Source organism: Zerene cesonia, chromosome 29 (assembly GCF_012273895.1).
Source record: "Zerene cesonia ecotype Mississippi chromosome 29, Zerene_cesonia_1.1, whole genome shotgun sequence".
Classification (NCBI taxonomy): Eukaryota; Metazoa; Arthropoda; class Insecta; order Lepidoptera; family Pieridae; genus Zerene; species Zerene cesonia.
In genome coordinates, this window is record NC_052130.1 from 6,617,537 (window position 1) to 6,633,251 (window position 15,715).

Consider the following 15,715-nt stretch of genomic DNA (forward strand, 5'->3'; position numbering starts at 1 on the left):
TGTTACAATGTGGTTTGGCATTATTGAAATGGAGACCTTATAGTGACGCAATAAAGCCAATGAATGAATCCATACTACATATAACTACAAACGACCCTACCTTACTATGTATATAAAAAACAAAATTTACTTTAACATATTGCTTACTCCGCAGGTGTTCGAAGCATCCGTATCGCAGAACCAATTGCCCGTACTCAGCGGGTGGATGTTTGAGGCCCTCTGTCACCTGGTCTCCGGCAAGGTTCCTCCCCCACTCCTTCCTACCACCCTCCTCCCGCTGCTGGTGAGCGCTTCCCCCATCCAGCACTTCAGGGATTCCTTCCCCCTCGCCCTCAACATCTTCCGGCAAGGCTTCTACAAGCAAGAACAGGATTTGGGCATCTTTAGTGATATCCTCCAGCCAAGTGCGAGCATGCCTTTCGCGGATAGAAAGTTCCTGTGTATGGTCGCGGTGCACTCGCAATTTACTGAGCCCCAATTGGTGAGATTGAGAGAGTTGTGTGAGGAGAATGAAGTTTTGGATGACTTGAAACAGTGTTTGAGTTTGATGAATGAGGATAGTGAGGTGAGATGATTTTGGGGGTGAGGGGTTTGGCAAAAAATTATTTGTTAATGTTTTTTTTTATGTTTAGTCTGTTGGATATAAATAAATCGAGGTTTAAATCCTTTTAAGTATTTATTTGTAAAAGACCATTTTAGTCAATTGTGTGTTTAAAAAGTTGTTTATGCCTTAAAAGATGCATGAGAATGTAGTCAATGAATATATTTATTATGTTAAAAAAACCCAATATCTAAATTTAAATATGGTTTGTATTGATCACTCAAACGCTACTCAATTTTGAGAGCTGCTCAAAATATATAAAAATAAATCTTATCTAAACGAATAATTACTCAAAAGAAACTTAAGAATTGCGTTAAGTCGATACAATTAATAACATACGCATAATTTCTGAAACTAAATGTTGACAAAATGATTTTCTTACCGGTAAAACAATAAATCAATAAAAAAATAATCATGTTTTAAATCAATAAAGGGATTGTGTTAAATATTAGTTTGATCGTAATAAGAATGTACTGCAATTCTACACAACTGCCTAATTGATGTAGTCGGCTGATAACAAATCACAGCCAGACACAAAGACTATTATTTAACAAAGTGAGGGTAGTTGGGCACAATATTATCGAAAAAGTCATCTAAGCGATTCGATATTTTATGGGATTTTTGTGATTGACATTTCATAAGAATTTTGACCAGTTATGAAAGCGACATCTGTATTTTAATTGGCAATTATTTATCCAACAGAATGTTAAAACACAATTGATATCCAACACATGAAATAAATCGGTCCCATACCTCACTTGAAATTGAGTTAGAATTCTAAGAGCTACTCAAATTTGAGTAACGTTTGAATAACCGTCTGCTAATATTTTGCAAACAGTTTGTGAAACGCGGTTGTAAATTAAGTGTATGCAATGCGATCTCTATATATATTGGTATATATTTATTTGATGATGAGTATTTTTATAGAAATCGGTTGTTATTAATAAAACCATTAAAGTAACAATCTATATTGTTTTGTTACTAAACTTTTTAAGAATTGGATGTTTGAATATGGTAAAAAAATGGAAAAGTATAAGAAATATGATCATGGGATTCGAACCCGGGACTTTCGCTTTACGGTTTCGAATACTTAGATCGCCTAAGATGGTAATATATGTACTTAATCGTAATTGAAGTAAATTGAAACGCAATAGCTTTTTTAATTACTTGACTCTGTAAAACAAAATTAAGTTTATAATAACATAGGACCACTTCAATGAGAGTTAAATTTGAAATATATAATTCACTTTTAACAAAAATATTTTAACAGCAATAAAAAATAAATGAAATGTTAGTTCTGTTTTCTCTTGATAATGGGATATTATTTTCAAATTATGCATTAAATTTTAATTGACTAACATTATAATATGTATATACTTTTTATAATAATTACATTTTCTATTATAATAAGGACATATAATGTGAAAATATAATAATTATTCGTATATTTTTGTATAATTTATTGACAATTTCAATACATCACATACATTATTTTCGTAAGTAACATAAGGAAGAAAGAAAGTAATAATCGACTGTGGAAACTTAGTGTTCATTGATAACATTGTTAGACTTAAGTGACCGCTGATTAGTAGTTTTTGAGAAAAACTAGTTTTTAGTGTAGTAATTACCGTAATGTATGAAATTGTACAGTTAAAAGGACGATAAAAGATCCAGACAGGGTTATATTGCGTCTTTACCAATCTTTTACTATTAACCGACTTACCCAAAAATTAAAGAGGTTGTTGCCTTTTTTAGAATGCGAAGTGGTACCTTCCTTGACGTTGGTAACCTTTTTTGTAGAAAAGAATTATGTTATTATTATCTGCCCATGAGTACCATCAGAAACAGTCTAGACGTTTCGTTGATGAGTTTGAACAACGAAACAAAACCGTGTATTTTCTATATAAAAAAGTTGAATTATTTTTCGTGATTTATTTATTGAGTGTCAGCCCTACTGTACAGTGTCATACATTGAGCTAGCAGTTGTTGCGAAATGTAGTACAAAATCTAGGATGGCCTTAGTGTTTGCTATAGTCTAGGATACATTGTAGCGAACCTTCTGTAGTGTCCTCAATTCTTTCCCGGTTTTAACAGTGTTGTCATTTTATGTAGAATTTCAGTGTTTACTTTTGAAATATAGAATTTTGAAATTACCTATGTTATATAAAATTTTCAACCGACTTCAACAAAAAAGGAGGTTTATTTGGTCCAGTTCTGAAAATTTGAAAGATGTTTAGATTTTAGTTTAAAATAGCTATTCTTATAAATTCACAGTTGCTGATTTTGTGAATTGTGTGTTTCTGAACCTTCATTGAAATTCATACTCAATTATGTGGCAGTAACGTTCAAAGTTCGAGTTTTGCTTACAGTCAGACAAGTTTTTAGTCCAATTTTTGACATGACATTGCTATCGTGATATTTGTATTGAAATTTAATAAATAAAATTCAATATGATAATTATACAATTGATTATTATGATTTGTTGTTTTCCAATTGTTATGTCATGAATTGATTATTCGATCCTGATGGAAAAACGATTAAGCTATAAGAAACTGCTTCTAGCATTAATTGAACTGATAAATGTGTTGTCTTGTGAGAGAATACGCGATTTTATACAATATTTGGAAATGATATAATGTTATAATTAAATGTATGGAAGATACTCATGTAATTCCATGGCGATTGATGGCTATTTAGGCGCCTTCAATGAAGTTTACAAGAAACAATTTTTTGAAATAGACATAGACTATTCTAGTATATTTGATAGAAACTCATACTCCCAGGTATGAATCATTAATAAGCCTTGCATCCTTTGAAAATGGCTTGGCATCATCCAACATGGTCTATGTAAGTGGTCACTTATTATTGAAATGAATGCCCAATAATAAATTAGTGGACTAGCTAATGTATGTGTGAATGTGTAAGAAGTAGCACCGTGTGAGTCTGAAGTATGTTTTATAAATTAGTTTAAATTATATTTTTAAAAGCTTCCGCAATAAATTATTTCATATATTTCGTTGTTTTATTTCTACTTCTATGAATTTTTAAATCGAATACATTGATATACTTATTGTTGTGATAAATACAAACGAAAAATAGTTTTACAAGCTTTTATTTAAATTCCGTTGTCCCCTTGTCGTATGTGTGTAATCAAATTTGCAATCTGAATTTGATCCGCATCCCAATGTCGGACTGAACTGAAAATTGGATGACTTTTCGATGTTATGCGTCGAGCTAGCCGGATCATGGCGGTTGGAGTTAGATATAGGAATGCTTGTAAAATAACAAAGACGATTTGTTTCAGAAAGTAAGACTTAAACATTATGATATTTTAATAGAAGATGCGTCACTTATATACTGCAAGGCTGAAATAATGATTTCGTGATAAAAGGAATGGTTGAATAAGTTTTTGATAACTTTTCGCAAAACGGGTCATGAGTTCACAGGATACTTTTTTTATATGCACAAGTTAGAAACGAAATATCACCTGGTTTGTCGGTGAACTTTTTAGTGGAAAACATTTATTAATAATTACATTGACTTAACAACATTCATTTTAACTTTGTGTAATAATAAAGTACGTCTGCGGACCACTAGCTTCTTCCAAATGCCCAACTCATTTCTTTAACGAATAGTTACTTAGTTTGTAACTACTGCGTCGGTTATGTAGGTACATTTAATGAAATACACTTCAAAAACAAGATAAAAATTCAACTTAAAATTGTAATCTTTATCAAAATTTTGATGAGTGGCACATTATCAGCAATAGCTTATCCAATACCTATCGTAATTATCTGATAATAATTAGTAGTGGGCTATCGGAGCGGCGCGATGGCGGAGACACGGCGAAGTTACATTTTCTGTGCGTTTCTCTCGGGGATTTTGAGTGTGCTGCTAATTATTGTCGCACTCGCTAGCGAGGGGTGGGTAAGTTCATGATTTGTTTGCTTCAAGTTACCGCCTCCACTAACTTAGATGGACATCAATGGTTTCTGCGTAATATTCCACGTTTATCTTTTTATGGCGACAAAAATACTTAGGCTTATGAATAATCACTGACCTAATGAAAAGACTTTTTTGAATTTTGATTAATCTAAATTTCATTATGTAATTATTATTAAAAACTTTGTTTCTTAACTTCAGTACTACGACTAACTCAGTAATACTACCAACTACTAAGTACTTTTTAATTATCTGACAGAGCTCGAGTTCATTGTAGTATGTACCTACCTACAACTGAATTTCTAAAATCTCAGAAAATACCTATTATGATCTAAATGTTTATCTAAGCGAAGCGCATAGCTCAATTTTGCACTTGAAAATTGAATATGTAACTGTTAAAAATGTCCTAAGTATTTTTATTTCTAGATGCAAATACCTAAAGTTTAAGAGAGTGACATGTATATAAAATCATTTAAAAATAATATATTTGAATGTTATTGACCTAAGCTAAGTTCAGTGTTAGGTATATCTATTATTTGTGCTTTAGTGTTTTATTCTCGAAATCTAAAAATAACAGCAGTATTTAGATCTAGTGGTCCGACATAAATAGCAATCAAGGATCACGTACAATTCCAACGTTGAAACAGATTTAAATAATAATCAAACTTAAATAAGTTACAACTACAAAACAGTTTCATATCAATAAATAATGTTTATATTATATTCGGTGTATTCGGTATGCACTCAATAATTTAAGTTACAAAAATATTTCCAAAGCAATAACCATAGGAAAACTCAAATAATACACGTTCACGTGTAATTCTATCTATTTTTTATTTATAAAAGTATTAGCAATAAACGAAAACTAAAACGCGGCCGTCCAATCCAAACGCAAACAGAATAAATGTTGGAACTTTTTCACCTTTTTATAAATAGACAAACAAATTTCAATTTGGGCGAAACGCTTCCAAAGTTACCAATCGAATTTACATCAGTTCTGACGCAGCTGCCCAGCTCGATCCAACTGGATTGTTGTATTCGGCCCAACACTGAATAAAATATCAGCTTAGCAAGATTTTCACTGTTATAATAAAAAGATAACATTTTAGTGTACCTACTTTGCTCACATAAATTCATTCTTATAATGTTATATTTTGGAATACATGCCAATAAAATGCTTTTATTGCAGTTGCTACAGATAGCGCAAATTCTATACTATATTTATCATTTATCACTCATGGCATGGGTAAAAAATAACAAGGCCATTTTTCAGATTTTGTAAAAATTTCAGTTATTTTTATTCGAAAATAGATTAAATTCCCGCCGCTTTTTCTAGGTAGTATCAACGGGAAGCACGGATGAACAAAACAAGGACAGCGTGATCAGATATGGCATGTTCAAAGGAGAATTGGCGTTACATATTTTCATCACTCCCTCTTATAATACACTTTACAGTAAGTTCTGGGGAATATGAAGTAGAATATAGAGAATACAATGTTTATTACTACTAAAATATGAATAATATTGCAACACAAGTACACTTTACATTAATACTGAAATGTAATAATATTTGGTATTGGTTTTAGCACAATTGTAAATGTGCTCCTAGACTAAGCGGAATATTTAATTCCACTGTATGATTCTTCAAAAATTAAGTATTAATAGATTTTAAAGGCAATTAATATTATTACTCTCCCTGTGATCGAATAAAATTCGTAAAAAGTCTCTAATTGACAGGCACAAAAACTACTTACACGCTTTTTGTATGTTCTCAAGAACTTACTGATATATAAATTAGATATTATTAGATTATTAAATTACTATGACGATGATTAGAATCTAAAATTATAAAAAAATTACTAATTTACTCATATTATCATGTTTAATTGATGAAATTGAAATACATTGAGTCGGTTTTCAGTGACATGTTTATCAGACATAAATGCGTGCGCTGTGAGCTGTAAGACGGACACGCAGGCGAGGGAAGACGAGGTAAATACTCAATAATTTTATAGCATAACTCGTTTGACATGAAACATAAACACACGTAAAGCCACGAACTTTCGCATTAAAAATGTAGTTTAGCAAAGGACATACTGTATAAGTAATAAGCGAATAATACAGTACCTACAATACAGTGCGTGATATTGTTAGGTATACTATATCCACAATATTACGCTATAACATAGTTTGAAAATCGCTTTATTGAGTTTTATTGCTTGATACAAAATGCGAATAACCTGTCTTGTTACGTACTTATTTATATCGAAAATCTCTTTGGTTTTTTTTCTATCTATGAATGTATTTTCTGTATTTTTATTATGATGAGATTTATTGAATATTATTCATGAAAAATAGTGCTTGAAGAATATCGCTGATCAAATCTATTTATAGAGTTATAGAGTAATATTCGCATACATAAATTTAGGATAACAAAAAATGTAGGCTGTTGTTTGTTTGTATACCTGGTTGGATAAGACCTTATTGGAGTACTTTTTTAATTTGTTGTTATATCAAGAGCTACAAAGAAGTGTAGGATGCTATGTAAGTCGATTTTATACTATGTAGTCGATTGATAGTGTCAATTTTTATCATATTTTTTAAATGTTTCTATCATTCATAACTTACATGTAAAGTAAATAAAGAAAAGCACCTACGAATTGATTTTATTAGAAAAAATTCGCAGGTACGTGCCCTTGCGCAGGGCTTCCGACCGAACTTAGCCTGCGTCGCGTTCACCACCGTTGACACCAGCAATCCACGTGAGTATAACCCAATTAAGTCATTATCAATGAATTATTTTCATCATCCTTTACATTTATTAAATCACGCATAATTATCGACAAAGTCACTTAATACGTATTAATAGATTGCATCTACAGAAAATCAAGACGCATCTGCTTCATTTTTATCTAAAAAAACGTTCTTATAAATCCGATGCGATCTATAGCATTGACATGACAGAAATCCTACAAAGGACCAGTAACATGGGGTAACATTACCGAATCGGGTCCAAACTCAGGCAGTTGTGTAAAGTCACTCCAAATGTAACAGCATATCGCTTTGTCCGCTAGTAGCTAGCTAACCTTCAAACAGACTGCGAAATGAGTGCCAGCTATAAAGCTTGGTTGCAGCTAAGTCCTAAAGAGCACTCAGTTATATTGCTAAATTACACAGCAACGCTTGTAACTACACCTTGTAATACAGGTGTAGGAGAGGTGTAGCTATTTTTAAACTGTATATTATATATATAACCAAAATAGAATGCAAATCTATAAATTGAAACAACACTAACAATCCGCATTCACAGTTTCTAAAATATCCGATATATATTTTCCTTAGAATCTATGAAACCTTCCCATTTTTCCTGCCGTTCTTAGATCAATGTACGTATATTCATTATATTTCACTTTTTATTATGTTCATTATTTTTATGTATGTAGCTATTTACATCTATTTGTATATATATATGTATGATAATATAATATATATTTTTACTGCATTGAAATTTATATAAGAAATTTTATATATTTTTTTCGTGCTCTTCCCTACTCCTATCCTCTATTTTAACTCCTCTCAGTACAACCGGTTGTCTGGAAGAAATCGCTATTTAGCGATAAGACCGCCACTTGTGATAATGTTCCCTAGGTTGTCTCAATTTGTAATTATTCCAAAACAATAAAGCATAAATAAATAAACCTTTAATATGCTTGTGTGTGTTAAAAGTATGGCAGTATATGTAATGATTTTATTAAATATGTTTTTATGTATTATTTAAAAATTACATTCTACACTCTTTTTATATAAATTAAAAAATCTAAATGAAAACTACAAAATTTCCTAAAAAGGGATACAAAATGTTTCCTTCACATATAGATGACATATAGTAATAGATAACATATATATCTTTTGCTATAAACATATCTTTCCAGTGCCCGATCCACCGGTTATATCTTATGGGGTATACGTGAGTCTCCTAACTCTACTGTTTCTGCAACTGGCGCTGGCGACGCTGTCCGCGGCGCTGGCCATACTCAACGCTACTAAAAATCCTACAGAACCGATATTTGGCTTGCCAGGTGATATTTAACTACTTTATTAAGAGATGCATTAAGCATATATCAGATAGTCTTATATTATTAAAATGTACTTATACATTTTTGATAAGCAGGGTTGGTTGTGAGTGTGAGTTTGGGTGTTTATCCTGACCATAAAGGAAGTGATGCATCACCTGAACGAAAGCTACTTATTTTTTATTTAAAGTAAACTAAATCACATATTATTTGTTTATGCAAACGAGCATATACCTATCTAACAATTATTGCTACTGCACGAGGGGCTGGACATTATTACATTTTGTGCACTTGTAACATTGATCTTGTCTATACATTCTTCTTGAAAGAAGCACAGCAATTACATAATTACCATTATTTTAACGAACACATATCTTGTAGGTTGTCTGTGGTCAAACGTCGCAACCACAGTGGTTGGGGTGACATTCATGTTGTTTTTCGGCATCTATTGGGTCACCTCGGGGTGGAAGGAGCACCTCGCTTTCTCTTACATCGCGCTGGGCTCGCTGCGACCCGGGCCTGGCCTTGGGTACTCTTACTGGTTAGTTTTACAATTATATAGCGGGAGCTTTGATTTATAATGTTTTGCTTGGATAAGTGGATTTTGGTGTTTAACATGATGTATAAAATTGAAATGCTACAGTTCGTTTTTCTTATAGACTGACCTGAGTTAATATTTGGTTGCAAATAAGAATGCTTTATGTGTTGTGTCATCTTTGAGCAGTGAAAATTTAAATACGCTTGCGTTTACGTCGAATTATGCAACAATCAACGACCACTGTATAAAGAGTATTAAAATAATTTGACGCTCCCAGAAATCCTTCTTAATCAACTGTAGAGCTATTTTTAATTTAAATAAGAATAAAATTTATTAAAAATGTAATAACAATTCCATTACAAATATGTATATATCAATTTCAGGATTCTGCTCGGTGCCAATCTGTGCTCCATCGCCAACGTTGGTTTAATCGTGCTAAGAAACTACTTGCTGGAGAGAGACCCTCCCCCACCTACCATAAAAGTAGAAAATCACTCTGACGGTACTATATTCTTGTATTAAAAAGTATCCAATCTACAATCCGCTTCAATTTCTATGACTCAATTTTGGTGTCATTACTCAAAGATCCTGATTTAAATTGAAAAATATATCTGAATTCGCTAAAGAGGTTTCTAAAAGCGGATTCAATGGGACAGTTGTTAAGAAACAAACAAAGTAGGGACCCTAAAATTGTGCGCATTAAAGTTGAGTATTGTTGAGATTCAGAATACTTAAGTGGCGAGTTGAGGGGAAGTTCCTCAGCTTAATTGACCGCATTTCGTAAAGTTGTGCAGTGTTTACATTCGGCGGGTTACAACCGTCGCGACTATTCCTTTGGAAGTTATAATGATAAGCGTATTTAGTTATAGCGTAAGTAAATTATTTCTTTGTATTTCTAAGATTAAAGTAATTTGGTATGAATGTTTGTTTTATTTATTTGCAATTTACATATTATCTGATTACTGATACATATCAATGATATTTTTTTAGCGTTAGTTTGATTTTATGCGCTTACATTTGACGGTCATTGTATTGTATAGGCCTAACATAGCAATTCTACTAATTCTAAAAATATAAAACGATATTAATTGCTCTTATCGCATACCCCACACTGTTCACTTAATTATTGTCACACCATTAGTAATTTAAAACCCTCAATCGATACTAGCTAAAGATCGCTATAAACAAGTACCTCTAATTGAACGGTATACTCAAGAGCCCGGTTTTGTCCGAGAAGCGAAACAGCGGGCTGAATCATTCATTCAGCTAAAGTAATTGAAAATTCTCTAAAGCGGAGCAAAATCGAACCATTGGTTGCGGCTGCATCGTCTGGCTCGTGGCTATTCAGATTTTTAAATAATTTATTTACTTATTTGAGTATTTAATCTGTTTGTGGATTTATAATTAGTCAATGTAAGGAATTGTAAAGCAAAACAAAACCATTCCATATCTTTGGAGTTTTATGTTCCAGTTATAATTCATCTGGCCTTGAATGTTTATCGTTTTTATAGATTGTAATGTACTCATTTCACTTTCGACTCTGTCTCCTCGTACCTCGTACTGCCATATTAATAGTTCTTTTACTTTTATCTCTTTTCTGTGTCTTTTCCCAGAAAACAAGAAATATGTATGAACAAAATGGACTAGAGGAAATTTACAATATTTTCAATTCCATTTTTTATAATTTAACGGGACTATCAGAAAAAAGCGAAGAAAACTTTAGCAACAAAGAGCCAAACGATGTTCGTTACAATTTACGTCTAAACTGACATAACATTCAATCATTTTTCTTTTTTATGATAAACAAAGAACAATATCTCCCATCAACCTTCAAATGTAAAAGTTCCTCGTTCGATCGTTCTTTCGTGTCAATTTTTCTAAAAATTCTTATAAATAAGTAACTCGATGATATCACTTGAAATTACTCTACTGCCTTTACAAGGCTCGCGGAGCCCAACACGTGATGCAGAGTTTGACATAAATTATATTTACGGCCGTATAAAATTGCGTCATAGGACTAAAGCATGATCCAATTTATATCTGATTAGCTAATGTCTGTGGAGCATTGTTGAAATATGTGGATTATCTTAAAGTGCTCTTAAGCACAAGTTATCCGCCATTAAAAGTTCCTCAAAGTCGGTTGGTGGGTTTTGATATTTTGTGAATTAATAGGAAATAAAAAGAACAACAAATATAAATAACTGTTGATTTATTATTCAAGCATATAAAAAATTTTTAAACAATATGACATATTACATAAAAATTATTATAATAATATACTGAGATTACAATAAGATATTCCAAGTTTATTTGTTAGTATCAATATACTCGAGTATATATATATCTATAGTATATCGAAAATTACAATTAATTTTCGCATACTTTTAGAACTTTAATCAAAAATGTATTTTAAAGTCGTATTTATGTCTTATTTTAAATTGTATTTACTTCAGTTTTATAGATCATCACAAATTACTATAATTCCCAAACAAACACATCATTTCATTATAATTTCTCAACGGTATTCAACTCAATTTCAAATTAGTAAAATGAATATAAATTTAAATAAATTGTTATCACAAGACGAATGGCAAAGGGCACCGATATTATTTACAAGTGGTGCGGAACGGCGGTTGAGTTGCATCCTGTCATAAGAACCTCGAGTTTTTATGCCAACTAATTGAATTTTTCTACAAAATACACCTTTCCTTTAGACTTCATTGTATATTCTAGAGCTTCGTTTTATAGGTCCCTAGGACAGAATTATTGAGCATGAAAGTAACTAAATATTGTTTTTCCTTAGCATTAAATTATATAAATATTTAAAAAATGTATTAAAGTGTTATATTACTATGTTTGTAATACATGTATTTATTACAACATTACGATAGATTATTATAGTTTTGCATACATAGGAAATTTATTTCTATTTATATTATAGTAAGTACTGTTATTGTAATCCGATCTAATGTAACCATTGAAAGTATATGATAAAAATATAATAGATTCAGCTATTCAGCTTAAAACGTTTGTAAAAATATTGTGGTTAACTGTAATCAATTTAATAAAAATGTAGCTGATCACAGGCTTCCGCAACGTGAATTTATGGATTGTGAAAATCCACAGAATAATGTCGCTTAATAACCAAAGGATAGTTCTTTAGCTGCACTATTTATTTATACGTAAAACTGAAACGTAAAATCGATTTAAAAAGAGCATTTACAGTTTGTTAATACTTACTATAGTAATTGCTTTCCGAACCGTTCGCAACTAATTTTTATGAATTATAACGATACAAAGCGCTTGTTACGAGAGTCTCGACCAACAAATAAATCATTGACTTTGAAAATTATAATTGTTCAATGTACTAAAACATAGGACCAACAGTCCTATGAACTTTAAGTAAACTTCAAGTTTATAAGTAGACACATAGCATTGAGATTTTTATGAAAGTGAATCTATTTTCTTATCTCTCTTAATAAAGGCATTAAGTGTTATAAACTAAATAATACTTAACAAAAGCGCGGATAGTGTTCCTCAGAGATGATATCTCGCGAGAGGGTGGAGCGAGCAGTAACGAGGCGCTTTTGTCTTTAGTCTCGGATCTTACGGATAACATCTTAAAACGATATTCTTTAACAAATATATATTTCAAATCGCACAATTTCATCGACTTAGATTTATTGTGTGATTTATTTTCTAATGGCTTTTACGATAAATTTTATATAGAATTATCTTTAAAATTGCAGTTGGTACTTGGACGGATCTTGCATTATTGAATGGTGATGATGATGAATCTCTCACTGATTGAATTGGTGGCGATATTTTGTTTTATTTTTCATTGTAGCTGTATAAAATAATATAGAACCCAGGGTAGTACTGTGTAGTGCCGCACAAACAATATTCCGCAGTTTGTCCTGCACTTACGCTCTCCTCTGGCGATTCATCTGTCCCATCGGACTATGAGTGGGATGAAATACGCAATGTATTCTATATATTTCATTGATATGGACGTTACGTATCTCATTATCATATCTAAAACACACTCATACATTTAAATAGCGCGCTCCATCTTAGACCACATCTACGCTTACCAGCAGGCGAGATGGTAGTCAAGCCTATCACACACTAAAAAAAATATTAGTACTAGTATAGCATTATCACTACTAGTATATTGTATATTTTGTATGTATTGTGTTATCTGTGGCATTAGTAACGAGGTGCTCCATTACGAATTAAACTAGAGAGCAGAAACGTGTACGATTTAATTAAAATCAATTATAATTCATGGTTTGGATTAGTTGAACATGTCGTGAGATCTCATAGTGCCATAAATCAACTTCAGTCTATATTCTAGTGTTTAAGCGTACACTGTGTTGGCGGGAAAGGATTGCGTATAAATTAAAGTTGGCGTATCTCTCAGTTCAGTAGGTTATGGTGTAAGTTATGAGACATAGAATCGAATCGTCTAAGGAATAACAAAATAAGCGTATGTTAATTTTAATGATAAAAATTAATTTGTATTCAAGTTTGTTTCAAGGAGGTATTAGTATATAATATCTGTGATGGAGGCTTTAAGAGATAGCTAACGAACTTCTAGACTAATTTATCACTCTACCACAGATTACTAACAAGTAACAACAAAAAACTATGTGTGTGTATGATAGCGCTCGTGTTTTCTTTTTAGGGTAGATAAGTAAACCTTAACTAAACCAACTTGGCAATAAAAAAAAGCTGGTTATTGTAACTGGTGTTCTGACATCTATCAGTTTTATTACATGACTTGTATGTTGTGTAACTTGTAAGTGTTTTAAATTTATATTTTAAAAGCATTAAAATGTAAGTAAATAATTGAACTCTATTTTTTTTTAATAAGCGGTAAAATTTGATCACGAGAATTCGAACTTGCGTCTTTTTGCCATACTCTCAGCACCACTTGTGATCTCATATAAAATTGATCTGAAGCAATCTTATCCCTCGCTCCTCCAAACATGCCTGAAATATAGAAAGCCGGCCCTCGTAATTCCGCCGCTCATCAATCATCAGGAGCTGGATGTAAATGTGTAAAACGTGTTAAGAGAGCGATGACGTCACGAATTTAACTTGACATGATTGGCTTTTGACACATTAATGTAATTTTTTTGTTATAAAAAAATGACCACGTCATGCGTTGTTTTTTAGTGTGTGTGTCGAGTTCAACAGCCATTAATTTCAGTAAGTGTGCAATTTAACAGAGTGATTTCATCTGTAGATGTCTTGTTATTTGCTGGACTTGTCGCGGTTTTAAATAAATCATGGAAGCATATTGATTATAATTTTAGGGAGTTGAAGTGAGATTAATGTTCTAAGGTAAACATTGTTATATTATATACAGGTGTTTAGAAATTCATACAGTAACATACAAAAATAGTTTTGTACCCATTTAACAAAATATACAAACATAATATCCTATACATTATGCTCTCACCACAAAAGGGCATTCAAAAACTGCCTATCCAGCTAATTTTGTTGGTATGTAAATCAGCGGTGTTCGTACGGAATAGGATCGTAACTCATTGCGCTCACCTGCGGCCCAACTGGCCTGGATCATGGATGGCACAATACATTGGCCGTTAACATCTGTCGCTATGAGACCCAATTATGCTGCTGCTTACTTTTGGATTTTTGAACTATGGTCATTTTGGCGAGGTTCTTAGGTTAGGATAAAGTTAATATGGGTTTAGTATTACAGAATTGAAGCATCTTGGTTATATGATATCGGTGAAAGATTTCAAAAGAAGAAAAAATTTGAAACTTTGATATGTACTTAATCTAAATTTCAAAACAAAATATTTTGTTTCATTAGTGTAGGAAGGCAACATTGACAAAATTATCTTAAAATTGTTTCTATTTATATGAATTCAAACGTTATGGATTGTTAAATAAAGGTGAAGTCCCATCTACGAATTATGAAAGGGATGAATGGATTTTTTTTAAGTTATCGTTATGTGATTAACAATTTTTGTTAATCACATAGTGTGATATTAAAAAATAAACAGACTCTAAAAACACTAATCTGCGATGCTTTGGAACAAAATAAATATCCTTCATCATCCTAAGGAGCATTACTGTAGTTTTTTATTTCAATGCAATCTGTAACATGTACTGTAGAGCCAATAATTCGCACACGAGAGACTCCGAGCAAGATGAATCTTTTCATTATGCCTGCTTCCTCGCTTCCTTTGTGGGGATTTTATATTTAAACAACCGCTTGGTTGGCTTTGTGTATAATTATGCAATATAAGTCATGAGAGTTATTTTTTGCGCTGATCTAATTAGCCTATATAAGACATGGTTTATGAAAGCTTTTGATGGCTGTTGTAAAAGGAGAGGATTGGCGAAATGAATACAGGAAAGGACAGGGAAAAAAGATACAGACTGGCTTCCCAATAGCTGAACGAAGCACATTTGGTGTGGTACCTTCCCCGGTGTGAATTGGCCCAATTCTTGCTGAAGCGTGATCGATTCTCAGCATCACGATTATTATTTACATATATGAATTTTTCTGTTTGTAACTGTTTC

At 32.0% G+C, this 15,715-nt stretch overlaps 2 protein-coding genes across 2 annotated transcripts in view; both read left to right on the plus strand.

Moving 5' to 3' along the window:
- LOC119837775 (huntingtin-like) overlaps positions 1-3,613 on the plus strand; it is a 30,043-nt gene extending 26,430 nt beyond the window's left edge. Inside the window, exon 43 of the mRNA XM_038363527.1 lies at positions 155-3,613. Coding sequence (XP_038219455.1) covers positions 155-574 — 420 coding nt within the window. The 3' untranslated portion in view covers positions 575-3,613. The remainder of the gene's footprint in view (positions 1-154) is intronic.
- An 819-nt stretch (positions 3,614-4,432) lies between these two features.
- On the plus strand, positions 4,433-9,676 carry LOC119837957. The gene is made up of 7 exons (XM_038363752.1): positions 4,433-4,528; positions 5,880-5,997; positions 6,465-6,535; positions 7,230-7,305; positions 8,476-8,622; positions 8,998-9,157; positions 9,538-9,676. The coding sequence occupies exons 1-7, from the start codon at positions 4,433-4,435 to the stop codon at positions 9,674-9,676; spliced, it is 807 nt and encodes a 268-aa protein (XP_038219680.1).
- Positions 9,677-15,715: the final 6,039 nt, after the last annotated feature.